Source organism: Ambystoma mexicanum, chromosome 8, assembly GCF_040938575.1.
Source record: "Ambystoma mexicanum isolate Mex_15411 chromosome 8, UKY_AmexF1_1, whole genome shotgun sequence".
NCBI classification, from domain to species: Eukaryota; Metazoa; Chordata; class Amphibia; order Caudata; family Ambystomatidae; genus Ambystoma; species Ambystoma mexicanum.
Window position 1 is genome coordinate 1,501,043,375 of NC_090929.1, and position 26,965 is coordinate 1,501,070,339.

Sequence of the window (26,965 nt, forward strand, 5' to 3'; positions counted from 1 at the left end):
CTAAGTGATGAGGTGTTAGCGGGTCCTCAATGGGGATTCACTTGAGGCCAGGGTCCCAGCACCTGCCCCTCAACTACCTGGGTTTCTGGAACTCACCCATGGAGCCAGCACTGATTAAAACACTACCAGAAAAGTGTAGCCGGAGTTTTGGCTCCCTGGGGCACGGCTTCCCTGCCACACTCTAGCCCCATTTGTACTCACAGGCCTCATTGTCTTGGCAGTCCGCACCACACTTCTGGCTTCCCAAGGTTCCCCCAGCTGCTGACTTCTCCTTTTGGTCTTCACGGTTTCTTCAGCATCCCCTGCTCGCTCAGAGTGTGCCTGGGTGGCTGACCTTTTATAATCTTTGAAAGAGTTGATTGGAGTCAGGTGTGAGTAGTTGTCCCTCCCTACCTGACTCTGCCTGGCCTCATTATCAGGACAACATTGAGGCTGCCCATAGGATGGCCCTCCCCTGGCCACCTGAACAAAGGATCCCCGGGAATAGCCTGGGAGAAACACCTCAGGTTTCTCACACCACCCAGTCCCAACAACTCCTTCATCAAAGACTTCACAGACCTGCTCACCACCATGTCTCTCACGCATGTCAAGAACATCTTTCTCTTCAACTTCAATATCCCTGGCAACACAGCAACTAAGTCAATGAAGGAAGATTTCCACTGCCTACTCTACACTCTGAACCTCACACAGCACACGAAAGAACCAACTCACAGGAATGGTAATGTCCTCGCCCTCATCATCATCGCCCTGCCCACCCTATATCACTGCTCTGCAATCCTCCTCGACTTGTCAGACCATCTGGCAATCTCCTATGACATTAGTCGCACACATCAGTCAAGCAACCATTGAAAACCCAGCAAACAACCCTTCAGATCAATCAAGAACTTCCCATTGGATGCTCTCACAGAGGATCTCGCCAAACTCCACCTCACTTGGGCTGACCTACCTCTGATGAACCAGGACTGCGCCTCGCTTCTCCAACACTTCAACACCACCCGCACAACTAACATCATCCGGGATGCCCCGGTGAACCAACGCACCCTCAAGCCTAAACCTTACGCAACCTGTTACACTCAAGAACTCAACGTAAACAAATGAACTATCAAAAATGAAGAAAAGACTTGGTGATAATCATGCAGCGCATCCAACCACATCCAGCTCAAAGAACTTTGTGCTGCACGCAGATGACTGACACTTCCTAGGCCAACTACTACCAAAACACCATGGCCAAGGCCAACAATTAAAGCAAACATCTCTTCAATGCCATCAAGCAATGCATTTAACCTCTGCCTGACCCACCCGTACCGCATTCCATCGAAACATCCACCGCCATCAACTCCTCCTTCATGAATAAGATCACCATGATCCGCCAACACATAGACACCAACTGGACAACTAACAGCACACTACAAATCACATCTTGCAAAACCACAACTTTCACAACACTTACTATGGAAGACCTAACTGAACACCCTAGAATCCCTCAAGGCCACATCGTACATGAACAACATTCTCCCTGCCTCCATACTCAAGGCCCTTCCAAATGAAGAACTCCTCCCCTACCTGACAATCATCAACAGCTCCCTAACACAAAGCACCTTCCCCTTGACCCTCAAGATGGTTGGTACATATCCTTCCACTTCTCAAGAAACCAATACTGGACCCTGACGCCCTCAGCAACTGCTGCCTCATGAACCATCTTCCCTTTCTAGGTAAGATCTTTGAGAAAGCAGTAGCCACGCAACTCCTCCAATACATCGAAACCAACAACCTTCTTCAGTCCTACCAGTCAGGCATCAGACCCAGATGCAGCACAGAAACATTTACCATCAAGGTCACCGACGATTACCTTAGAATCCTCAGTGATGTCCATCCTTGCCTCCTAGTTCTCCTTGACCTCTCAGCATCATTCGACACAGTAGACCACTAGACACTCACTGCATGGGGATCAGCAAGATCATACTCCTCTCTACCATTCACCTCTGGAGTCCTGCAAGGATCCATCCTCTCCCCGTAGTCTTCATTCTTTACATGGAACCTGCTAGGAACCCCCCTTGTTCCACACAACATCCGCATTCACCAATATGCAGGTAGCACACATCTCGACCTCAAGATAACCTCCATTCAAGAAATCACCTGGCTGAAGGCCTGCCTCACACTGATCCCGTTGTGGTTGTCAAGTGCTTGCCTGATGCTCAACCCCTCCAAAGCCAAATTCCTACTGCTAAATCATAATACAGAACACCTTGGCATACAGACATGGACCTCTGCTATAAACCTCGAGAGCTTCATGCCCCAGCTAACCACATGCATCAAGTCCATTGCATTCGACATTGACAGACAACTCTCCTTTAAACAGCACGTAGCAAGGAAGACAGACTGCCTGGTACCAACTTTCTGTCCTGTGGAAAATCAAGTCTTTAATCCTAGAAATCAACTTCAGCTCTACTGTCTAAGCCTTGGTCCCCTTCCACTTGGTGACAATGCCATTTTGGAAGGCCTTCCAGCACTACCCTAGCACCCCTGAGGTGTCCTGCATACTGCAGCATGACACTTCAAAGAATGTTTCAAGGGCCTTAGGTCTAGTCACCCTAAGTTTCCCAGGGTCATCCAGACGTGGACCCCTGGCTCACTGTGCTCAGAGAGGCACAGCTCCAACTCACTGATGAGGCCCAACAAAGCTGAAACACGTGTCTGGGGTTGCTGTTGGTACTCTTGTTCAGAAGGGAATTGCCATAGCATTTCACTGCTGGACTGCCCATGTGGGCGGGACAAAGACTGATATGCAAATAGGTATTTCCCATCTGTGAAAGTTACATTGAGCTAAAGTGTGGCTGCGGACTCTCGAGTGGGTACCTTTCCAAAGAACAGGTCAGTTGGCCATGTTCGTTCTCGCAGAGGGGCGCCTAGGATTAATTCTTCATTGACTCTTCAAAGGATTCCGCAAACTCGACCACATCACCCCAACCATCATCGAACTGCACTGGCTCCACTGCAAGACTGTATCATCTCCAGATCTTTCTGCGTCATCTACAAGGCTGTCTCCCTGAAGTCTCCAGGGTACCTCACTGAGAAACATAGCATCTCTGTAGGTCTACAACTCGCCAGAAGTAAGGACATGTTCAGACTTGAACTCTGCCGGTGTAGGAAGGAAAGAACCAGAAGACAAGATGTCCTTGTCTACGCCCCAGAATCTGAAAGCCTCCCAGTGAACATCAGACCAGCCCTGTAACTTCTACAGTTCAGGAAGGAGCTCAAGACCCGCCTCTTTGAGGAATGGCTCCTCCCTAACACCTAGGTCCACACAGCATCCACTCCCCATCCTCCCTGAGACTTGGTGATCTGCTCCCTACTGTTTCCTCACCTGGACTGTTTCCTCACCTGGTTGCTTGTATATCCCCTGTTGCCAAATTACCTGCCGTCCCCTGTTGTTAGCTTCCTGCTCCCTTGTTTCTCTGCTTCCTTCTCCGGGTTCTCCCACCTATGATTGTAATGCACTATGTTTCTTCCCGAAGTTCAGGCCTTGCTCATTAAATACCCTAACAATAATAATTATCACCATTGTTATTAAAATATAGGTGCAGAGTGTGTAGCAATTCAAAACATAAGAACAGTAATTGCTGAACAAGGTCAGTATTTTGAAAGGATTTAATTACACTCTGTAAAACTTGCACAGCAATTGGACTGCATATCATTATAGGTTTTTTAATAGTTTTTTCTTAAATGTATACATCTCAAGCTACTTATGTAAACAAAAAAGACAGACCTCCAATGGAATATCAATAAAACACCAACCAAACGAGGATTTCTTCAAACTGATATCCCAAAAATTATTTTGGATCAGTACTGACATATTGTACCAGTTGGCAAAGGTTTTCCATCTTCAAAATATACCAGTTCATATGTGCGTGGTCGATAATGACAAGTTGACTTAATTTCAAATGTAAACAAACAAGATGGCCAGTTGTACTGTTTCTACTGATTGCACGAATGACATCATCACCTGTTAGGATTGGATAGGCTAACAGGGAAATGGGAGGGACTAATCCTTTTTTTAAAAAAAAAAAATTATTTTGATATAGCTGAATAAATCAACTTTTCAAAAACGAAAACAAGCAAATATTTCACTGAATGTAACAAATTACTAAAAAAAGGAAAATGAAAAAAAGGCAGTAATCAGTTAAAAGTAATTAAAAACAACACATTTCAGTTCCTAAATATATGGAACATAAAACATAAACATAAAATCGCTTTAAGCATTTACAGACGATATTCATGTGTCTTATTATTGCAGCGTTATTTCATGTGGCAGAATTAGGTCAAGAAAATGCACCAAAGCTTTTATCACTGAAAATTTCATAGTAGAATGTAGGCTTGTCCAAATTTGATTTTGATCCAATACAAAATGAAAGTTTGTGAGGTTAGTAAAGAATTTGGCACGTTGTTTAGTTAACTTGACGCAAGATATTATCAAATTTTGCAAAGTCTCCTTTTCAGTGTGAATTTCACAAAATCGGCAATAGTTTAAGGAAGCTGGGATGATGTTGCGCCTAGCCAATACTTTCCTGGTTAGCCATAAATTTAATCTGAGACGTAGGAATTTATTCCGTATGATCCCAGAAGGGCATTTCAGAAGATAACCGGCGATCTGCCCTTGCTTTTTATTGCCAAATTTATTGGTGTCAAAATCTTTATATTTTAAACAAGATTCACGGTTTTCTATCCAGTCCCAACGATGGAATTTTATTTTAGCACGGACAGGGTTTTCAATTAAAAGCAATATTGGTATGTCAGCCCCGGCCAAGATGTTCAACACAAAAGTGCGTCATCTAAGTGGGAAGACGTGATTTGATGAAATCAAATAATAAGCAACCGTACTCAAGATGTTATTAGTCTCCAGACCCAAAAGACATTTGCGAAAAAAATAACACATCCGCCACTTCACCCTACATGCCAATGAGTTCAGGCCTAACTCATATCGTAAAATGGGCAATGGTGTGCAGTTCAGGAGATGTAATACCCTTTTCCAATAGCGGGCCTCAAATTTATTCCATGTTTTATCATTTGTGTATAGTTTAGATTCAGCACCATAAAGCAGATGGGAATGACCTTTTGTTCTTAGAATAAAAGAAGATGTTTTAGGGTAAATTTCCCATACTTATAATGTCAGATTCTGGTCTGTGAAATCAAGTTAGACAATTTAGACTGTGGTTAATCAAGTAGATGTTATCAATAGCTGCATTCTGAACCATAAGCCCCAAATATTTATATTCTGAAACTGTTTTCAGCGGTTCATTTCGAATCGCCCAGATGCAGTTAATAGATTTATATTTACCTCGATTTTTGCAAACCACAATCTGCGATTTGTCCAAATTCACATTAAGGTGATTCTCTTCAACATAAGTGGAGAGGGCAGAAAGCATATTCTGGGGTCCCTTTGGGGTTTGCGATATTAAGACGAGGTTGTCTGCGTACAATAGTCAAGCTATACGCTGGCCTCCTAGTTCCGAGGCATCTGAGACAACTTGAAGAAATGAATTGCCCATATCAAAAATAAATAAATTAAACAGTATGGAGGCTAGAATGCAGCCTTGTTTGAGACCCACATAAGTGCTGAAGGATTATGACATGAGACCCTCCAAGGATAATCTCACACGCATAGTGCTTTCCGTATGCAATTGAATTACTAGTGTTAATAACGATGCTGGACAACCAAGCAGTTTTAGCTTCTGAAATAATAATTCACGGTTTATAGAATCAAATGCAGTCCGGAAATCAATAAATGCAAAATACAAAGGTTGATTCCGGGAAGCATACTGAGCTTTAAGCATGTTGATGTTGATGGTGATGATATTGGGAAGAGTGCCAAGCCCACTAACAAATCCAGATTGGAAGGGATCCCTCTTAAGATGTTTTTTAGGCCAGTTATTCAAATCCCTTAAAATTAGACTGCAAAAGATCTTTCCAGGCACATCTAACAAGGAAATAGGTCTATAACTGGCTGGGTTAGCCCGATCACCTTTCTTATAAATTGGAATAGTGATTGATTGTTTCCAAGACATCGGGATTTTTTGAGATGATATAATGTTCGGAACATAAGGTGTAAAATATCTGCCCATATTTCCGGAAATTGCTTCATTTGCAAGTTTGATAAACCATCAGGACCATGTGCGACTGGTTTTATTGATGAAAAATAAGATGTCCTCTTTATCAAAAATGAGATGGAATTTAGATTGTGGCTCGTGCTTAGATAATCCCAGATTTTTGGAGGGAGCAACATATAATTTAGAATAATACTGGACCCACATATGTTCAGACACATCATTAGTTTGGACTGCGACTTGATGACCTGCAGTCACTTGGTTGATGATTTTCCAAGTTTCAGCCGAATTTTTACTAGCCAGTAATTGTAGCATATTACTACCATCCCTTAGATATAGGTTAGCCGGATTCCTCTTAACCAGTTCCTATATTTGGTTTTAATATGGATCAAGGCCATCGCTCGCTTGTCACAAGGGAGCTTAAGGGCCTCCCTTTTTTCAGCTCGGACTGCAGATTTCCTGGTTCTAATTTCATGGTCAAATTTATGTAAATGAGGTATTTGCTTTTGTTTGTGCATAATGGAAGCTGGCTGAAACAACTGCATTAGTTCATGGTAAATTACTTCTGAACCTTGTTTCCAAGCATCTTGGCATTTTAGCTTAGCGTCATAGCAGGACCTGAACGCGTCCAAGGAGGACTCTGACCAAATTAATCTGTTTCTCGCAGTATTTACTGTGATTGATCCCATAAGATATTGCGATTTGCCTTGAGTCTTATCAGATTTAGAGAACCAGGGCACGTTTATTATGTTATGATTGCTCGCTTCTGTGTCAATAACTTGAAATTATTCTACTTTGTTTAGCATGGTTGTATTAACATAGGTGTAATCAATGATTCCTGTGCTTGAGGAACAATGCCAGCTTGCCCTAGCCGGGATATCCTTGATAGAGGAACCATTTAACATAAATAGGCTTCTGGACGCTGCAAAGTTTGTCCATTTAGCAAGGCGCGTTGTTTCTGATTTTCGTGTAGGGCTCAAACAATGTAGATTTAGGTCGCCTGCTATAATTAAGGAATCCGCATTACCATCTAAAATAATGAGGTCTAGAGCTTTGTTCATTGAGTTAAGAAACCTGTCATCAGTAATAGCCATAGGGTTCCAGTAAATGTTAATAAGTGCACAAACATAGTTATGTCCAATTAACCTAGACATTTGTATAAATGCATTCGGAGAGAACCATGATTCAACCTTTAAGGATGAGTTCTGTTTAACAGCAGTTAACAAACCCGATGCGGGTCACCCAGACGGGCCCTTGACCGCAGGAGTAAAGAGGATATCAAAATTATTCCACGATGGAATACTGGTGAGCCATGATTCTTGTATTAGTATTACATCGTGGTCTAACAGATGGTGAGCATGATTGTTCATTAGATGCCTATATCCTCTAGAATTCCAGCTAATCAAGGACAAGGGAGATTCATGAGATTCACAATGCTAACCTCGTGCATCTTTTAGATTGCAATTGCAGTTATGGGTACAGTTGTTTTGTTTTTTATTCATGTATTGTTGTTTGGTTTCCTTCAAAGTTTCAGCTACTATACACTCAGATGCCTCCGGGGACGCAGAAATGATAAAGCCCAGGTCAAAGAGCTGGGTTTTAACTGCCCAGATAGTGTTGAGTACAACCCTCGAGTTAATCCATAAATTCACGGAAGACCATTTCATCTTATCAGTAAATTCAACTTGTTTAATATCAATGGTTCCAATATCATCGAGCTCTGGAATTTCACTAAATATAAATAAGACTGAGGCTCGATTCAGGTGATATTGAGGGGCCGGGAGGGGTCTACATCTGATAGATAATGAGCAGACCGCAGGCCGCTTAAGACAAGAAGTTATATTCTTTTGTTTGGACAAAATACGATGATCCTGAAGATATGTATTCTTAGACTCAGGATTTGTACCCTTTAAAGAGGTCTGGACATCGAAGAGCTTCTTTACTGTAGTTTCAATCAGTTCCTCTATGTTAGGTTGAGAAGAGAAGTTAGCTGTTAGCTCCTTATACCTATTGCAAAGTTGTGACTGAGTCGCAGATTGCATCGGTTGATTGCTATCATGGGCTTGTGAACTAGCTGTTTGCACTTTCTGGGCAGAAAGGCAGCGAGACTCCTTCGTGTTAGCAGTCTCACACGTCACCAAACTCAGCTTCTTAGGAGCTGATCTGGAGGCCATGTATTCATCGACTGCTTGTCTTATTTCTCTACGGCGATCAGAGAAACTCTGTGCTTCCAGTGCTCACTGTGGGTTATGTTCTTCAACAATTTGCTTTTTGCTAATGCCATTAGCCGCATCAGCAGCTGCGCTTATCAATGCATTCAGAGGACTGTACGACTGAACAGAAGCGCTCAGTTCGGACGAATGCTTAGCTTTCTTTGCCTGAGATTGTAAAGGATATTTCTTTGCTATAGCCTTAGAAGCAAGTTTGGTAGTTGTAGATGGCAGCGACATTTGTTTGACAAATGATTTGATTTGAGATGTGTGTTTAGCCACAGATTTAATTTTTTTTGTTTTCTTAGTTAAAACACCTTTATTAATCCCCAATTTCACGGGTAGATCAAATACATTTGTGCTTATGCCGCCAAAAAGGGCATAATTAGGTTTTATTGTGGATCAACTGCAGCTTCATTTGTAGTGTTTATCAAATCAGTAATAGGGTTCAATATCAAGGGAATGCTTTGATAGTGCTGCGGAGGAGTATCAAGCTGCGTGTGAGTTTGCGAGCTGACTGACTTTCTCAAGATGGGCAACATAGTTTGTCCATTTAGGGTCTCAAGTTTATTTGTAATCGATAGTTGCCCAGATAGAAGCTGATTAAGTTGGTAAGAATGCACATCAGCCTTACTGGCCAATGCTTCAAACAATTTGTCCAGAGAAAGAATGGCTGTGTTCATTGAAACCAGGGCAATCCCGGTTAGGGCATTTTGACCTTCGACCGGGTCAGCAGTAGGGGAATGATAAACCCCAGTTTTCCTTGGGGTAGGAGCAATGAATGATAGTTTTTCCAATGAATTCGCTTCACTGATGTTTGTAAATAATATTGGAGATTTGGATAGATTTTCAGACAAAGTGTAAGCAGAAAAGCATGATGCATTTGTATCTAGATCAATTACAGCCATATCACCTGGAATAGATATTTTAGACATTTTGGAGTTAGAGATGTCGTTCTCCGATGATCGACAACAGAGGTACCTTGACAGATGAAGCAACAGAACCAGTCAATACATTTTTTAACAATATGCTATCTGTTAATGAAACATTTTCCTTTGCAAAAGTTACCGTTGGAGTCACCATCGTCACAAGCCTTGGTTGACCACCAGCTGCTTTGACAGCCAAAATGTCCTGTTTACCAGAATGTCCATATGACCCACCATTTTGAGGGCTGCTAGATGGGGTGGTTTGTTTTTTCGAACATCCATTTGTCACTGCCGATATATTTTCTTGATCCAGGTCAATAGGGTCCAAATGACTTTTGTCGCGACAAAAGGGTTGAATATCCATGCCTAGTAGGATTTCAGCTTTTGTTCTTAATTTAGGTTTTGAGACGCCCGTTCGAGGTGTAGAACTTAAACGAGATCTTTTTGTTGGGCAAGTTGGTAAGTTATGTATCAAGGCTTCTCCACTTGTGCAATGGAGTGCAGTCATTACGGGCATGCCCGATTTCAATGTGGTAATACCTCGTTTCATTATAAATTTGAATTGTAGCAGATCAGGGAGTCTAGAACGAGGGACTTTCACGGAAAGAGAGTAATGTACCACAGTCCTCCGGGGCTGTCTAGACAGTTACTCTCACCCGGGGACCTTGAAGTTAATCAAAAGTCGGTGTATCCAGACGCCCAGGATCAAAGGCCTAAACCCACAGTCTCCTGGACTTGTACACAAACCCAATTCTCCTCCTAAACAGGCCAAGGCAAATCAGGATTGCAGACAACAAAGGTCACTGCAAAACTAAAGCTTACAATAATGAATAGTGTTATCTTCCTAGGCACTGTATTTATAATTATGCTGCGCTAATAAAATGATGCACGGGACCAATGAGTCCTAATCTCGGTGTGAGGGCCCAAAAAAGGTGAAAAGCAGCCCAGCGAGATTCACTCCCGGCTCTCTACTCATCTCACCTTCAAGACCGCAGGAAACAGACCCAGTGCGGAAAGAGCCGGCTGGAAGGAGCACTCCTGTGACCCACTGTAGTTTTCTCAGCCGGCCCAAAGCAAGGGCAACGCTTCACTGCCCTGCCGACATTGAAGCGCACTGATCTGGCCCCCAGTCCGCAGTCCACAGCCCGACCTGCGCACCATCCCGCGTGGCACCACACCGCTCCAATAGCAGATCCCGGGGGATCTAGGGTGCAGAGAAACACAGCGGTTCACAGCAATTCAGGTCTCGCTGCGGCTCGGTCCATTAGAGGAAAGGACCTTGCGGTGACCCTGCAGCGTGAGCACAGCGTAGAACGCAGAGCGAAGAACGGAGAAAGCTGCATCAAGCCGCACCTCAGTACCTTCTACCTACTAATCCTTTTCAAACCAGCTGTTTTAGTAGGCTGGGATGGTCTTCTGAAATTTCAACGAAGACTACAACATTGTGAATCCTGAGGGTGCATGAGCCTGGAGGACAACTATTGTCCCACAATATTTTGATCTGCCTGCATAATGAAGCAAGCAGAAGCTTTAATGACTAGGTCAAGACCGTAATTCTAATAATTCTGTCACTTTGCAAATGTTTCCAAATTCTGATTTTTAATGCTTGCTTTAATAACTTGGAGGCACAGCTAAATTACAAATAAGAACTGCCTTGGAAACGAGCAGCAAACAGCTTTCAGATGCCTTCACCCTCAGACAGTAAACTGCTCATGGGACAAAAAGTTGCCATTTTGTCAAATATTCATAAATCGAGAGGATTGGGTCCTCCGACGTATTCAATATCTATGACAGGTAATCACCACAGCTGTGCTGCTTCGGAAACTTTTTTCGGCGTCTGCGTCCTGCGTCGATGACGTCGATGCGCCGTCGTCGAGGACGTCCGACGTCATCCGATGTGATAAGTAGGACGCACGACGCCCGTAGCCTCAGTTCCGTTTTTTCCGCGAACGTGTTGCTTCGTGAATCTCGGTTAACGCCTCGACTCTTTGGAGTTCTGTTCTTCTTGGTTCTTCGAACCTGTTCGTTTTTGTGAGAAACTCCTTCGTGTGAAGATGTCTTCTACTTCGTCTTCGACCCCGCGTCCGGGCTTCAAGAAGTGCGGGGAGTGTGGGTCCAAGATGTCGGTGACGGACTCGCATGACGCCTGCCTCTGGTGCCTCGGGGAGGCCCACGACACCGATGACTGTATCGACTGCCAGTCGCTCACGTCCAAAGCCTTACGTGAACGTAAGAAGAAGTTGTCGGTAGGTCGGGTGTCCAAGCCCCAGAAGTCGAAGTCTGCGGGGCTTTCAACGGATGATTCGAGAGGAGACTCTCCGCGTCATCGTCGGAAGTCTCGTGGGTCTCCTTCTAGGAGTCGGTCTCGCCACTCCTCGGCCTCTTCGAGGCATTCTCGGAAGCGCCGACAGCGGTCGTCTTCCAGGTCCTCTTCTGAGGACTCTGCCCGGCACGTCGCTTACCCCACCAGCCGTGCGACGCCGGAGGAATGGGCTTCCTTCGGGAAGAAAATGCTGGCGATTCTCGAGTCGGAGGGTACTAAGCCGTCCGCGCCCCCGAGTGGGGTCGGCCGTGAGAGGTCGAGAGACACTGCTCGCAAGAGTGGTCGGCACGAGTCACGGGAGAGGTCCCGTTCGGACAAAGGGACTAGTTCTTGACGTACCCGTTCCAGGTCCCGGCCCTCGACGCGTTCGAGACCGTGTGCACCTGTGATGTCTTCGAGGAAGACATCGACGTCTGAGGCATCGAGGGCGTCGACAGGCTTTCTCGAGGCTCTGGCTCAGAGGAAGTCGTCGACGCTCAGGTCGCCAAAGGACACGCTCGGAGCTCCGGCTTCGAGGACTGTGTCGACGCCGTCGATGCTGGCGGCGCTGCATCTGACGCCGATGCCTGTTCTCTCGGCGCCGATGCCTGTTCTCTCGATGCCGGCGCCGATTCACTCGACGCCTTTCGAGGTCGGGGTGTCGGAGGTACCCCGTGGCACGGGGGAACCCCCTAGGAAGGCTCTGGTTAAGAGCAAGCACTCTTGGGTGCCTTCTTTTCGCCACCTGGAATATATTTCGGAGGTGGATGAGGATTCTGATGGCCTGGTTCCTAGTCAGGTTCCAGATGAAATGGTCTCGGGCCATAGTTCGTTTGACAATTTGAGGCAGTCACTGCATGATGCCAGTGGACTGGACACCTCTCCGGAGGTGGAGTTTTGTCGGCCTGAGCCTGGCTCTCATGCCGATTCCTCGTACCAGCGCCTTATGGCTAGGGTTTCCAAGTACTTGGGATGGTCTGCTCCCCCAGGGGAGTTTGTGCAGGATGATCTCACGGACATCCTTGATGTTGGTCCCCCAACTGACCCGGTACTGCCTTTTCATATGGCTCTACAGAGAAGGGTGGCGGCGGCTTGGACTGCCCGGAGAGTCTCCCGGCGGTGGGCAAGTCCTTGTCGCGAAAATACCGTCCAGCCAGTAGCGACCCCTGCTACTTGACCAGGCACCCCACTCCGGAGAGTTTGGTGGTGCAGGTGGCCACGGCCCCGGCAAAGCAGGCGTCGTACTCTACCATCCCTCCTGATAGGGACGACAAACGTTTTGATGGCTGGGCGAAGAAAGTGTTTTCTTCTGGTGGTATGGCGCTTCAGGCGGCCAACTCCATTTGTGCCTTGTCTCGTTTCACACACACTCTGTGGAACTGTGTTGCGTTAGTGGCTGAACATATTCCCGAAGGGGACGAACGGGATGGTTTCCTTGCTATGGTCCAGGATGGAAAGGATGCCATGTGTGAGTCTGTTCAGTCGGGTTTGGACATGGCTGAATGCGTCAGCAGGTCCATGGCGGCAAGCACCGTGATACGCAGGTTTGCGTGGTTGGGGAAGTCGGGGTTTGCTCCTGATGTGCAGTCCCGGCTCCTCAACATGCCCTTTGACGGTGAACACCTTTTTGGCAGCAAGGCTGACGAGAGCCTTGAGAGGTTGCAGACCTCCAAAGCTGCAGCAAAGTCGTTGGGCGCTGCAGTTAGCCAACCTCCGCCTTTTCTTTCCTAGGGGACGGCAATGGAGGGGTGGTTCCTATCGCTTTTACTCGTCCTTCAGTAAAGCGAGAGGAGCTGGCAGTCAAAGAGGCCAACGCAGGGGTACCAGAGGTGGACGACAGGGTACCCGTGGTGCGAAGGCCGCTCGGGCAGTTGCCTCTTTGCCCACAGGTAACGCCGCAGCCGCTACCACTCAGTCATGAGGCAATGTCCCTTGGTTCGCCGGTTGGGGGAAGGCTGGCGCAGCATCTTGTAGAGTGGCGTGCCATTACTTCAGATGTGTGGGTTCTGGAGATCATAAACCACGGCTACTGTCTTCCTTTCGGCACAGGCCTCGCGACAATCCACCGGGGAACCTCTCTTTGCAGAGTCCGGATCCGCTCCTTGCGCAGGAAATTCAAGCCCTGCTGGAGAAAGGCGCCATAGAACTGGTGCCTGTAGCGGTGAGGAATAAGGGATGGTATTCCCCTTATTTTTTGATTTCGAAGAAAGACGAGGGATTGAGACCCATCATGGACTTGCGCGGTTTGAACAAACTCCTCAGGAAGGACAAGTTCAAGATGGTTACTCTCTCTCATGTCCTCCAGGCCCTTTAGCTTCAGGACAGGTTGGTGTCTCTCGACCTCAAGGATGCTTACTTCCATGTGCCGATCCATCCCAAGCACAAGAAGTACCTGAGGTTCGCGGTTGGCGACTCGCACTTTCAGTTTCGGGTCCTGCCGTTCGGATTGACCTCCGCCCGAGGGTTTTCACCAAGCTCATGGTGGTGGTGGCAGTGCATCTCAGGCAAGGGGGGGATTCACGTCTACCCCTACCTGGACGATTGGTTGATCAGGAGGAGCTCTCCCGAGCAAGTCCTGGATCATCTGTCCGTTACCTGCCACTCCCTTCACAGGCTGGGCTTCTCCCTCAATTTAAAGAAGTCCCATTTGACGCCAACACAGCGGCTCCAGTACATCGGAGCAGTGCTTGACACTTCCCTGGGGCAGTGTTTTCCTCCCAAGGTGAGGGCTCTTCACATTCAGCTGATGGTGCACAAGTTTCAGCATGCCCAGACGCTCCCAGCGTTCGAGTTTTTGAGGTTGCTCAGCCTCATGGCATCCTGCATTCTTCTGGTGCCAGAGGCTCGCCTGCGGATGAGATCTTTGCAGTGGGCACTCAAGATGCAATGGTCGCAGTCCTCCGGCAGGATGTCGGACCCGGTTCAGGTGCCGCCCTCGGTCGCCCGGGACCTTCTGTGGTGGGCCGTCGAAGACAACTTGATGAAGGGGGCTCCATTTTGGCTTCCCTGGCCGGGGGTGACGATCGTGACGGATGCATCCCTCACGGATGGGGAGCTCATGCCAACGAGCTGACAGTCAGCGGTCGTTGGTCTCCGTCGGAGTCCAGACTCCATATCAATCTGTTGGAGATGAGGGCCGTCAGGCTAGCCCTGAAGGCTTTTCTGCCAACTGTGCGAGGAATGAATGTCCTGATCCTGACGGACAACACAGTGGCCATGCACTACCTCAACAAAAAGGGGGGGGCAGGGTCACTTCCTCTGTGCAGGGAGGCGATGCAGCTCGAGTTCTGGGCCATCCAGCAGGAAGTTTCGATCTCGGCAGTTCATCTTGCCGGAGACGAAAACGAGACGGCAGACGCTCTGAGCAGGCAGAGCACGATCTCTCACGAGTGGGAGCTGGCTCAGGAGATTCTCCTGGAGATCTTCGCCCTTTGGGGGACCCCTCAAGTGGATCTCTTCGCCTCCAGTGTCAACCGGAAGTTCGAGAGGTTCTGCTCGCGGGAATTTCCTCCAAAAGGAGCCTTAGGAGACGCGTTTGTGGTGGAGTGGTCATTCCCGCTGCTGTACGCGTTTCCTCCAGTCCCCATCATCCCGCAAGTGCTGCGGAGGTTACGGAAGATCGGTTCCCAGATGATCCTCATTGCTCCGGCGTGGGCTCGGAGGACGTGGTACCCGGCCCATCTTGACTTGTCCATCTGCCCTCCACGTCGTCTTCCCTACCGAGATGATCTGCTCTCACGGGAGGGGGGTCAGGTTCTCCATCCAGAGATCAGATCCCTCAACCTTCACGCTTGGCTTCTGAAAGGTTGAGGTATAAGGATTGGGACCTCCCTGAAGACGTGATGGAGGTGTTGCTCTCGGCCCGACGGCCAGCAACAAAGTCTCTGTACCGTTGCCGTTGGCGTAAGTTCTGCGACTGGTGCAGAGTTCAGAATGTGGATCCTTTTGCATGTGACATCCCCATGGTTCTGTCCTTTTTACTTTCTTTGGCCCACAGGGGCTTGCAAGTGGGTATCATTAAAGGTTACCTGGCGGCGCTGTCCATCTTTAAGCGCTCGTCTGAAGAGTGTTCCTACTTTAAAATCCCTTTACTTTCACAGTTTCTGAAAGGGCTCACTAATGTGTTCCCTCCGTCACCTTTCCTGGTGCCCGGTTGGGATTTAAACCTTGTTCTTAAGTTTCTTATGGGTGCTCCGTTTGAGCCTTTGCATTCTTGCCCTTTGAGGCTGTTAACTCTGAAAACTGTGTTTTTGGTTGCGGTTACTTCCGCTCGCAGAGTGAGTGAGTTACAGGCACTTTCAGTTAAGCCACCCTTCACTGTATTTCATAAGGACAGGGTTGTCCTTCGAGTTCGTCCTTCTTTTCTTCCGAAGGTGGTTTTGGAATTTCATTTGGCCCAGAAGGTTGTTCTTCCGGCATTCTATCCTCCTCCGCATCCTGGTAAGGAAGAGGAGAGGCTCCATAGGCTTGATCCTAGGAGAGCTTTAAGCTTTTATGTTTCACGCATGTCCCGGGTCAGAGTGGACGATCAACTCTTTATTGGTTACACTGGAAAGCATTTGGGACAGGCTGTGATGAAACAGACTTTGTCTCGCTGGATTATTTTGGCCATCTCGGAGTGTTACCGCTTGGCGGGTAAGGACCCGCCGGCTGGTTTGCGGGCCCATTCTACCAGGGGTATGGCTGCATCTACTGCCCTGCAGAGGGGTGTTCCTATTCGCAACATCTGTGATGCAGCCACCTGGGCTTCTGTACATACATTTGTACGTCACTATTCCCTCGATTCCATCCGAGGACAGGATCTGGCCTTTGGCAAGGCGGTCCTTTGCTCTGCTATTTGATTGGCAATTCTAAATTTTGATTCTAAATTCTTTCCCTCCTCCTTGCTCTGGTACTGCTTTGGGAATCTGTCATAGATATTGAATACGTCGGAGGACCCAATCCCCTCGAAGAACAAGTTACTTTCTTACCTGGTAACGTTCTTTTGATGGGATGATCCGACGACGTATTCCATATCGCTCCCTCCCTGCCTTCCCCGCTGCAGAATTTCTTTTGCAATTGCAGCTTACGTTCCGCAAGGCTTTGTGTCTGACTGGCAGTTGACTAATGTCACACGTTCTGGGGGAAAAAAACTACAACTGAGGCTACGGGCGTCGTGCGTCCTACTTATCACATCGGATGACGTCGGAGGAGGTCCTCCACGACGGCGCATCGATGTCATCGACGCAGGACTCAGACGCCGAAAATTTTTTCCGAAGCAGCACAGCTGTGGTGATTACCTATCATAGATATGGAATACGTCGTCGGACCATCCCATCGTAAGAACGTTTCCAGGTAAGAAAGTAACTTGTTCTTCTAATTTGTTTACTGTTTCTGTATTTCGGGGGCTGAACTAAACAATTTAAACATATTTTTATTTTCCATAGAAGTGCCATTAAGGAACACCATGATGTATTATTGTTAAGTTAGCCTTTCAACTTTCTCTGTGCAGGTGAAACATTGAGCTTTATTGTGGTATCGAGTTTTGGCACATTGTCAATACATAATCTGTTTTGCCCTTCGTACTTCCTTGGCCAGGATAAGTGACATGATCAAATTAGAGAGCAAGGGTGAGAGGAATTCTTACCCCAGGATTTACATTGCTTTAACTATAATTCTTTTGATCCATGGCTGTAGATTGATTTTAAGTTGGTCTTAGTTAACTGGCCATAGAAGCCATGGAGTTTGACAGGGTTGTTAACCCTTTCCACCTAATGGGTTAGCCAGTAACACCAGGAACTGTATATTGTTTGACTATTCTATTTTAATGCTCCCATATTATCTCTACAAGAAAATAAAGATACATACATGTTATCCAAGAGAGTAAAATTATTACAAAAGTTTATATTTATGAGTATAAAAGACAATGGGCCTCATTACAAGGTTGCCGGTCCAGTAACAACGGTGCTGGTAAGATACCGGTTTTTACCGGCACGGCTACCGCCGGACGCATAATGAGGCCCAGTATATTTTTAATGCAAACACTTGTCTAGTTACTGATACATCTGTGTAGGGAAGTTATTGATAGTATCTCATGTTTACCATACATACAAAGGTAATAAGCATTGATACACAGGTTCACCAAGATGTAGACCCTTAACAATATTGCTGTCCAGTTGTAAGCCTATCAAGTGCTCAGGGGTAGTAGCTTCTCTTGCACTAAGGCGCAAAGAGACATCTTTCTTCAGAGCCATGCTCTTGGTACATCTCTATTCTTTGCAGCAAAACATGCCATAGCCCCAAGTGGGCAATTAGTCTGCCTTTGGGGTGGAGGTCAGGCTCTGGCATGCAGGTTATGATGTAAATCATGACATTGTTGTGAACTGGGGATTTGCACGCAGGGAAATTCCGGTGATGGGTGCGCATCACATTTTGCACCTCACATCATGGGTCCAGGGTTCTTTGTCCACTGCCCAGATAATATTTTCAATATAATTAATGGTTGTACTTGAATTCCTATTAATAACTGAACAACGCTCTGATACTCAGCTGGGATCAGATGTGCAAAATTAAAGTGTTTTCACCTAGATGTCACCCCAGATAGTATATGTAATGCTACTGGGATGACATTATTTTTTTATAAAACATGTTTACTTAGTTTGAAAGTATTCTTTGGTCCCTTCTGTAATGTTTACTTATTTTGGGAAGGAAAATTGTTCAAGGACCACGTTATGTTTTTTAATAGCTACACAATTCATACACTCATGTTGGATAGGTGGCAACAACATTTTCATTATCTCACCGTCAACCTAGATTTAAATATTGTATTAACTATTTGAAAGCTATTTCTACAACTCTTTGTATTGAGGCATTTAAAAATGGATGTGCACACAGCATGTGGCTTTGATGCATTTGGTCTCTCAGGAAGTTAATTGTTTTTGGTTATAGGATTATTATGGAAAATATCTACAGAAATCAACGGATTTGAAAACAAATGCTTGCATTACCCCTTCCAAGCCACTGCCGAAATTTATATGGGATGCACTGAAAGAAGTACATGAGGAGGTTGTCTCCAGGTAAGAGGATGAACAAACAAATCTCAAGTATTTACCTAATCCTTCTTGCAAAACATGTAATTGAATAACCCACACAAGTTTACCAAGGTCACATTACCTCTGCCTGTCTTTGTTTTTCCCTCCTTTTCCCCCCTTTTTTTCCTGTCACCTCCGTGCCTCCCCACCTAACTCTTAGCGCCTAGGGTTTCACTTACCCAGGCACGCAACGTGAAGGACATTTCAAAAAGAGAGCAGGTCTCGAGCCTAGGTTCTTGGATAGATTCACATGCTTTGAATGCTTCCCCACCATCAGGCTAGGGATCCTCGTTATGTATTTTGCCATAGCAGTTTTATAGAAAGTACAATTTAGTAGACTATCTACCTACTTGAGATTCAGATGATCACTAACAGTAAGGTGGCTAGCCAAACCCCCTGTTTTCTATTCCCTGTTAGAGTGAGGGACACCTCTACCGTATGCCTACTGCTTTGTTAGAATAGCTACAATTTCAAGACATGTTCACCAGTTTTTGCACCAGATTGGTGTAGACCTTCAGATGTGACTCCAGGTGATGGCTTTTTCTGTCCGTGATTGTCGATGTTTTATCATCAAGTGACTTGCGGGCATGTCAGGTTTTGAGGTGGAACTTGTGGTTCCCACTGCCAAGTAGTTTCTAGTTAAGGTTGCAAGACCTGCCTTAAGAATACTTCTTTCTGTTTATAGACACTGACGATGAGTGTGTTTGTTGCATCCAGCCGGACCATGTTCCTAAGGAATGCATCTTTGCCAGTCCTTTGCACAGAAAACCCTCGGGAACAGGTGTGGGAGGTTCTTGTTGTGCCTCACTCATGGTGCGGTGGTATCTTTCGGAGGTGACTATCAGGATAGTGCCTTCTACCATAGCGTGTGTCCACAATATCTTCCACAAAGAGGTGACATTCGGAGCAAAGATACCATGACAAAAAATGGAACAAGATATCCCTCAGAGGGCTCATGATGAAACGGGAAAAAACACATTTTCTGGTGAAACTGCTACTGCTTAAACCATCTGCACACTGTAATGGGCAGAGGGATGTTCGGTCAGTGGAATTTTCACTTTTCCACTATAAGAAAATATGATGTCAATGGGGAAGCCATCAATGAGTCGCAGCCCGTCAAAAGAAGTTGGAGTTTACGGAGTGATCACCATCCACTGAAATGAAGACATTCTGGACAGTCAGTGGGCAACTGGGGGAACCTACCTTAATAGAGGGACCCATTGACAGAAAAGGAATCACCAAGGTGGAAACGCCCCCAGAAGAAGTCCTTGCCCACTGGCAAGCACCCGCCAGTGTGCAACAGGCAGTTATTGATAACTGTGGCAACTGCATTAGCAGTAGCTACTAAGCACTGTCAATCGAAAAAACACCTTTCTAATCCGTGGAGATGGACCTGTACATTATACATGTGGCCCGGGGTAGGAGACCCTGCAACTAAAGGAGATATATTAATTTTTTGCAATGTTTTCTTTAACATGTTCTCATGGACCACGTCAAACTTTGATCAATTCTAGGCCAGTAAATTATTTTATTTTTTTGATATATTTTATTGTATTTTCGTCTTACAATACAATGACATTTAACTCACAAACATATAACTTTGCATACATGTGGTAGAGCTGTTTGAGGTATTGCTGCATATATGTGCTCCCATCTTGGAGCACCAGTGAGGGTAGAAGTGCAGGAAACATTAAACACATCTAATGTCAATTGACACTTTGGTTCTTTAGGGTGGTGAGAGGTATTATTGTCATAATTGTTAAGCCCCGGGGCGGCGATAGTGCTGTTCATCGGGCTGCATTAGTTCAGTGTGTATGCGTTTCACAACATTGGTTCCCATTTCCCCCAGATTTTGTCTGCTTTGCTCGGGCAACCTCTTGCTTGGTAAACACGACGTTCCATTAGGATAATTGCGTCTATGTCCGATATCCATTGATCATATTGTGGAGGGACTTCTGAGCCCCATAGCTGCGCAATGTTTCTTTTAGCTATTCCTGTGGACGTTGAGACTAACAGCGTTTCAAAGCGTGATAGGTCCTGTTCTGCATCAATACCCAGGAGAAGGAGTTTGGGGTCAGTTGGGATTGGGCAGCCTAAGACCTTGGAGAGTCTTTCGCAACATCTTCGCCAGAAGTGTTGTATACGTGTGCATTGCCATAGGATGTGATAGAATGTCCCTTCCCCCCGCTTGCAACGTAAGCATTTTCGGTCAGATGTTTTGCCCCAGTTGTATAGTGCCACTCGAGGGTAGCAAATTCTGTGAAATATTTTCAGCTGAATGAGCCTGATTCTCGCCAAGATTGCCATATCCTTGGGATACATCAGGGTCTAAATCCAGTCTTCAGGTAGAATCGGCCCACATCCCCTTCCCATTTCAATTTCAGGCTTGTCAGTTCCTTGGTGGCAAACGAGGATATATATATATATTATTTTTTAAATGTTGTAGTTTAATTTTTAAACTTTTCATTTCTCTGCCAAATTAAAATAAAGAAAGTTTTTAACTCATAAAAGGTTCAGCCAGGTTGAGAATTTCTTGAAGAAAATTGCATATTATCAGGGTAAGTTTTTGCAATCTGCCATTGAGTAACTCCGTCCATCTTTCCTCTGTCTCCATTACTTGTTCCTGTATCTTGTAATAGCTGCCGAATCTTATTCTTTGCTCAGATAAGTCCTTACATTCCATTACTAGGTGAAAAAGTGTTTCAGGTTTTTTGGTGTCTGAGCAAAGGCGGTAAAAATTGTCCGATGGCGCGATTTGTCAGGTTTTTGCTAAGTAGTAGCGGGTTGGAATTATGTTCATTCTGAGCCTCAGATATATTGCGCGAATTTTAGGATCAGGGAAGATGGTCAGATATGCCGGTAGTTCGTTGATGGATCTGAGGTCTGTCACGCATTGTAGATTGAGGGAGTATTTTTTTTTTCTTCAAGTGTTTTTATCCAGTCGTTTTCCATTATTTTCTTTTTTGCATGCTGGGGGCGGAGCGTAAGCATTTCATGTGAAATTTCTTCTGATTGCATTAGTTGTTCTAGGTTGGCTTTCCGCTTCATAAGGATTGTGTTGTTCATTGCTCCTTCATGGAGCCTCAAGATTTTGATTGCTGGTGTTTTTTTGTCAGTGAGAAGCTTTCGATACAAATCTAGTTGTTTCCATAAAACTATTGAGTTGATGGATTGTAAGGCTATTTCATGCCTAATTCTAGGCATAGGAAAAGTAGATGGAAGTTGAAAGATCTTACGTCAGAAAAGGGCCTCTAGTTTTTCCAGGTATGATCTGTTGCATGTATCATTGCCTCTGTTCCATAGACTATAGTCGGGATAACTTTTTGTTTGTAAAATGAAGTTATCGGTTTGAGAGAGTACTTCCCAAATTTACGCTGTATCAAACATCCTTGTCTCGCCAAAGATTGAGTTTGTTGTTCCAATTTCGTCGTCCACTCCTTTTCACATTTGGATTGATTTATGAAGATACCGAAGTATTTAAAAGTTGTTACTTCTTCCAGCTGTTTGCTATTGAGGTAAATTTTCAGTTGTTTTCCATTGGTGTTTGGCAGTCTTGTCAGTTGCATGATTTTGGTTTTTTTTGTGTTAATAGTGAGTTCATTAAGAAGCATGTAAGAGCTTAGTTGATTGAGACTGTGTTGTAACCCTGATGGTGTCTTGTCCAGTAGAATTATATCATCTGCATATGTCATTATTTTCACCGGAGTTGAGTTAATCTTCGGAGGATTCAGCACATCAGGTTGGAGATGAGTCTCAATATCTGCAATATAGAGATTGTACAGTGTTGCAGCCAAGGGGCATCCTTGTTTTAGTCCATTTGCAGAGTTTATTTTAGATGATGTATGACCTTCTCTTGTGAGTCTTATTGTAATGGAGGTATTTGTGTAGAGTTGATTAATCAGGCCCAGTATGTCATTTGGGCATTCCCATTTTTCAAGTTTGGTCCAAAGTTTTTGTCGAGTGATCCCATCAAAGGCCATATGAAGATCTATGAACGCCACGTACATTTTTGTTTTGCTGTTAATGGCTTCGTGTTTTATTAAGTTTAGTAAAAGTAGGTTGATGTTTAGTCCCAACATTTGGGGTGAAGCCAGTTTGTCTTGTAGCAAAGCGCTTTGTTTGGATTGCCCATAGATTCAGTTTTTTCAGGAGGATCGAAGCGAACAACTTTCCCAGTGGGTCCAGTAATGCTATTGGGCGGAAGTTGGTCGGGTCATCCTTTGGACCTTGCTTGTGGATTGGAACAATGTTTGCCGTTTTTCATGACTTAGGTATTTGATTGAGCTTGTTTATAAGTGTTAAGATGTTTTCCATGAGATTAGTCCATGCATGCAGATTTTCCTTTAGCATTGCATTTCATGTCCCGTCAGGACCTGGGGCACGTGATATATTGCGTTTTTGAATAATTTCGAAAATATCTTGGTGACTGCAAATTACTGTCCATTTGTCGTTCTGTGGTTGTGGATTACTTTCACCGTCAGATCGGGCTTTATATATTTCTGTGTAGTGGGCAATCCATTGATGTTCCGCCACATTTCCTGTTAGTTTTTGTTGTTGAGCAGCTTTATTATTCAAGAGGTTCCATAGATCTCGAAGATTGTGTTTTTTATATGTTTCCAGGATTGCTTCTGCGTCTGATTGTAATAGCATCATCTTGTGATTTTTTATCCAGTTCCTGTATGTTTGTTTGGCCGCTTTTATTTTGACAATTGAGTCCTTGTCTTTGTTTTTGACAGTTGGCGGACTGTGTTTCTCATTGTTCTTTTTCTATCAGCAAGCTCCTTGTTGTAGCGATGCTGGTGAATCTGTAGAGTTTTCTGTTTAGCTATTTTGTAATTAGGTTGGAGTAGCCATTGGTAGTTTAGTTTTTATCATCTGGCAGAGAGTTTTGAATAAATTTGCTAGTAAGTTGGAGAGTGGCTTTTTGGGTTATGCAAAGTTTTTTTCCTGCTGCACAGACTTCGAGCCGAGTAGGACGCTTTGGCTCATGTTGGCGCAGGATGTCTTGTCCATGTACGACTAGTTGATTGTGGTCACTTTTCGTTGTTGCAATTATATTTGTTGTTTCTACTGCTTCTTTTAGTTTGTTGGAAAGGTATATGTAGTCAATTATGGCAGATGATTTGCCTCGAAACCAAGTGGGAAGAAGATTTCCTATTTCGTCTTTTGGATGGTCTATAAATTGTAGGTTACGGATTACGGTTTCTTTAGTCCATTTTTTTGTGCAGATTGTTTGTTTTTCGATTGGCATTGGCTGACCGTCTTTTTGCCTTAGATGCAGATTAGATCTCCGCACAGTATAAATTCGACTCCTGTATATTTCTCGATGAGGTTGTCGATTGTAAGGAATACGTCATCTAAGAAGGCTTTGTTGGTAATGGCCATTGGGTTCCAGTATAAATTCATGATTGCTATTATCCTTTCGTGATTGCTTTCCGGTGTTGCACAGTTTGGCTCGCTCTTTGACGTGATTTTAACGACTGTGTTTTGTATCCATGGATTGATATTTGTTGTCTGTAGTATAGACCATGTGGTATCAATCTTAATTAGCGTTAATAGCCCCGATGAGGGTCTTCCTTTGGTTCTTGTTGGAGCTGGATTAAGGAAGGCTAGAAAGCCATCGCAGCATGGAGTAGTGGAGAGCCAGGTTTCTTGGAAGCAAATGATCTGGTAGCAATCGAATTCCGGCGATGGATCGTTAAACAGGTGGGAGTTTCCCCGTGTGTTCCAAGAACACAGGGTCCAATATTCTGATCTGTTGGTTGATGGTTATGAAATATTTCTTAGTTCTGCATTGTCTTGGTAATTCAGGATATCGTCTAATCCGTATTGACGTCTGATTGGACGATCGTGTTGTAGCTCATCACTAGTTCCTCTTCGTTATATGTGGTATTTTCAGGGGTGTCCTGTCACCTAGTTTGGTGGTCTTCTCGAGTGTACTGTTGTCTGGCATTACGATCTTCTGGGGTATACCGATGTTTGAAATGGTGGTCACTTCTATTTTTTTTTATATCTCTCTTTTGTCTGTTTTTTCGTTGTAAAGGTTTTTCTAAGGTTTTCCTTTTTAGTGATCTCTTCTTTGCACGCTTTAGTACGAGTTGTACATCTAAAGCCCAGTTTGTTTAGAGCATCTTTAGATTTTAATATTTGATCTATAGTTGTTTTATTATGGAGTTTTAGCAATATTTTGTCGTTAGAGTTTTCGTCTGCAAAGATCACCAGGTCAATGTCTCTGGAGCATATTTGAGTAAGGTTTGGAATGGTTTGGAAGAGGATTAGGATATTCGCTCTGTTCAGTACCAGTTCATTTGCTCTGGTGGTGACATTTTCTATTTGCACTAAGTGTTTCTCTGTTAGCTGGAAAGGGTTCAAAAATTTTGGTTCCGGGAGGTCTTGATTTTCTCTTTGTCGTTGTGCATCACGAAATTCTTGATATGACTCAGATTGGGAATGGCTGTTTCCAGTGCTGCTGTTTGTTTTGTCGACAAATGAAGATGAGGAGATTTCATCGTAGGTTGCCTCATTGTTTAAGGTGTTAGTATGGTTAATCGTTGAGCTGTCTGAGATTTGTTCGGAAGAGATCGAATTACTGAGGGATTGGTCTTGTTTGTATTCGTCAATGACTATCAAGATTGAGTCTTTTACTTGTCTGTTGGTTTTGTTGTTTCCTTGTGAGGGTTGATCTTTGTATGTCGTTAAGTTAATTAGGTCATCCGAATATAAGGTTTGATCCTTATTTAATGTCTTTGCTGTCGCTTTTGTTTGTTTGTTTGAAATTGGTAGTAGTGGCTCGTTGTGTTTTCTTGTGAGATTCTTTGCAGGGCTTTTAGGGTTTTTTCCTGAGGATGGAATTTTGCCTGTTTTTTCTGTTTTTTTCTGGGATCAGCTTTGGTATTGCCAAATTTCGTAGGAAGGCTTGTGTACCTGTTTGTTTATGTGTTTGTTTGGTGAGTTTTTTTGGTGGATTTTTGTCGGTATTCTTTGCTTGTCCAAATATTCCGAAAGTGTCATTGCTAGTCAAGGTTCTGGGTTCACCTGTTGGTTTTATTATTTCATTGCATGGATTTGGTACAGTTGTTGATTGTGGTAATAAGTTTGGTTGTAGTTCGGTTGCTGTTCGGTTATTCGGTTGTTGTTGCTGGTTTCTGAGTAGGGTCATGAGTTCTTTTGTAAGTTGGATCTTTTCTTCTTTGTCATCCTGTGCTGTCATGAAAAGTCTTTGAAGCAGAACAGTCCCGTACATGGCAACAAAGTCTAGGCGCTTTCCAATTGGGTTGATGAAATCTTGTGTATGTATTTGCTTAGTGTGAATCATTGCGAGCAGTGTTGCATGGTCTCGTATATTATCTTTTGTGGCTTCATGAAGTTTGAGAAAGGGTATCATGGATTGAGATACCACTGCCAACAGCATGTTTTGTAGTTCCATCATAGTTGTTGGAAGTCTCTGGTTTTGTGCATTGTCAATCGGGGAGGAATGTCTACCTGTGTTGCTTGGTAGAGGGGTTGGATAACCTGTTTCGTTTCCTTGTACTGGTGTATGAAAAGATTCTTCTCCTTCATATTCGAATTGGGTAGCTCTTGGTTCCTTTTTTATTTTAAGAGAGCTGGAGTGTGGTATTTCTCTGCCGTTGCTTTGGTTTTCGCCGGAATGGCAATTTGTTTGTAGGGATTTTTTGGGTGCTGGTGTCGACGTGCAGGGTGGGGTTATCATATGGGGTGGTTCTCCAAAGATTTCTCTCCTTCTTTCGGCACTATTCATAATAGATTCTATTTCTGTAATATCCAAGGATAAACGGGCTGCTTTTCCTGTTACTGTGTTCAGAGGAGGTATGGTCGCTTCATTTAGTAGTTTTTGAGCATTATGAGATTGTAGCCATTGCAATTTTGCCTGTTTTGCTTTTTCTTTTTTGGTCATCTTTGTCATTTGCAGTCCTGGTGTGTTCGTTTGAGTTCATTGTGTCGATAATTCTTCGCTGTGTATTTTGTCCCATGTCGCTGGGTTTTCACGGTCATGGGTGCTTGTATTTCCTTGATTTTGTTGCTCCGGTTCATTAATATGTTCATGTTCTGGATGTGGCAGAGTTTCTCTTGGATGTTCTGGATGTGACAGAGATTCGCTTGGATATTCTTGGAGGGTCCGTTCCATAGCTTCAAGTTGTTTTTGTGTTTCGTTTTCTCTGAATTTGTTTGAACTATCCGTGAGGGTCTGATCTATAGTAATAGCTTGTTTTTATGTTTGTTTTTCTTGATTTTGTGGGTCCTGCGTAAATTCAGATGGGCCATTTTCAATAGTATTTTTGTTTGAGTGCTTCAATAGGAATATCTGTTCCAGTGTTGGTTGCATGGAGTCCGCAAC

General features: G+C 44.6%; 1 protein-coding gene across 1 annotated transcript in view; it reads left to right on the top strand.

Moving 5' to 3' along the window:
* Window positions 1–26,965, top strand: part of AS3MT (arsenite methyltransferase) — a 1,233,739-nt gene that overhangs the window by 197,617 nt on the left and 1,009,157 nt on the right. Inside the window, exon 3 of the mRNA XM_069611692.1 lies at window positions 18,467–18,594. Within this exon, the coding sequence (XP_069467793.1) occupies window positions 18,467–18,594 (128 nt within the window). The remainder of the gene's footprint in view (window positions 1–18,466; window positions 18,595–26,965) is intronic.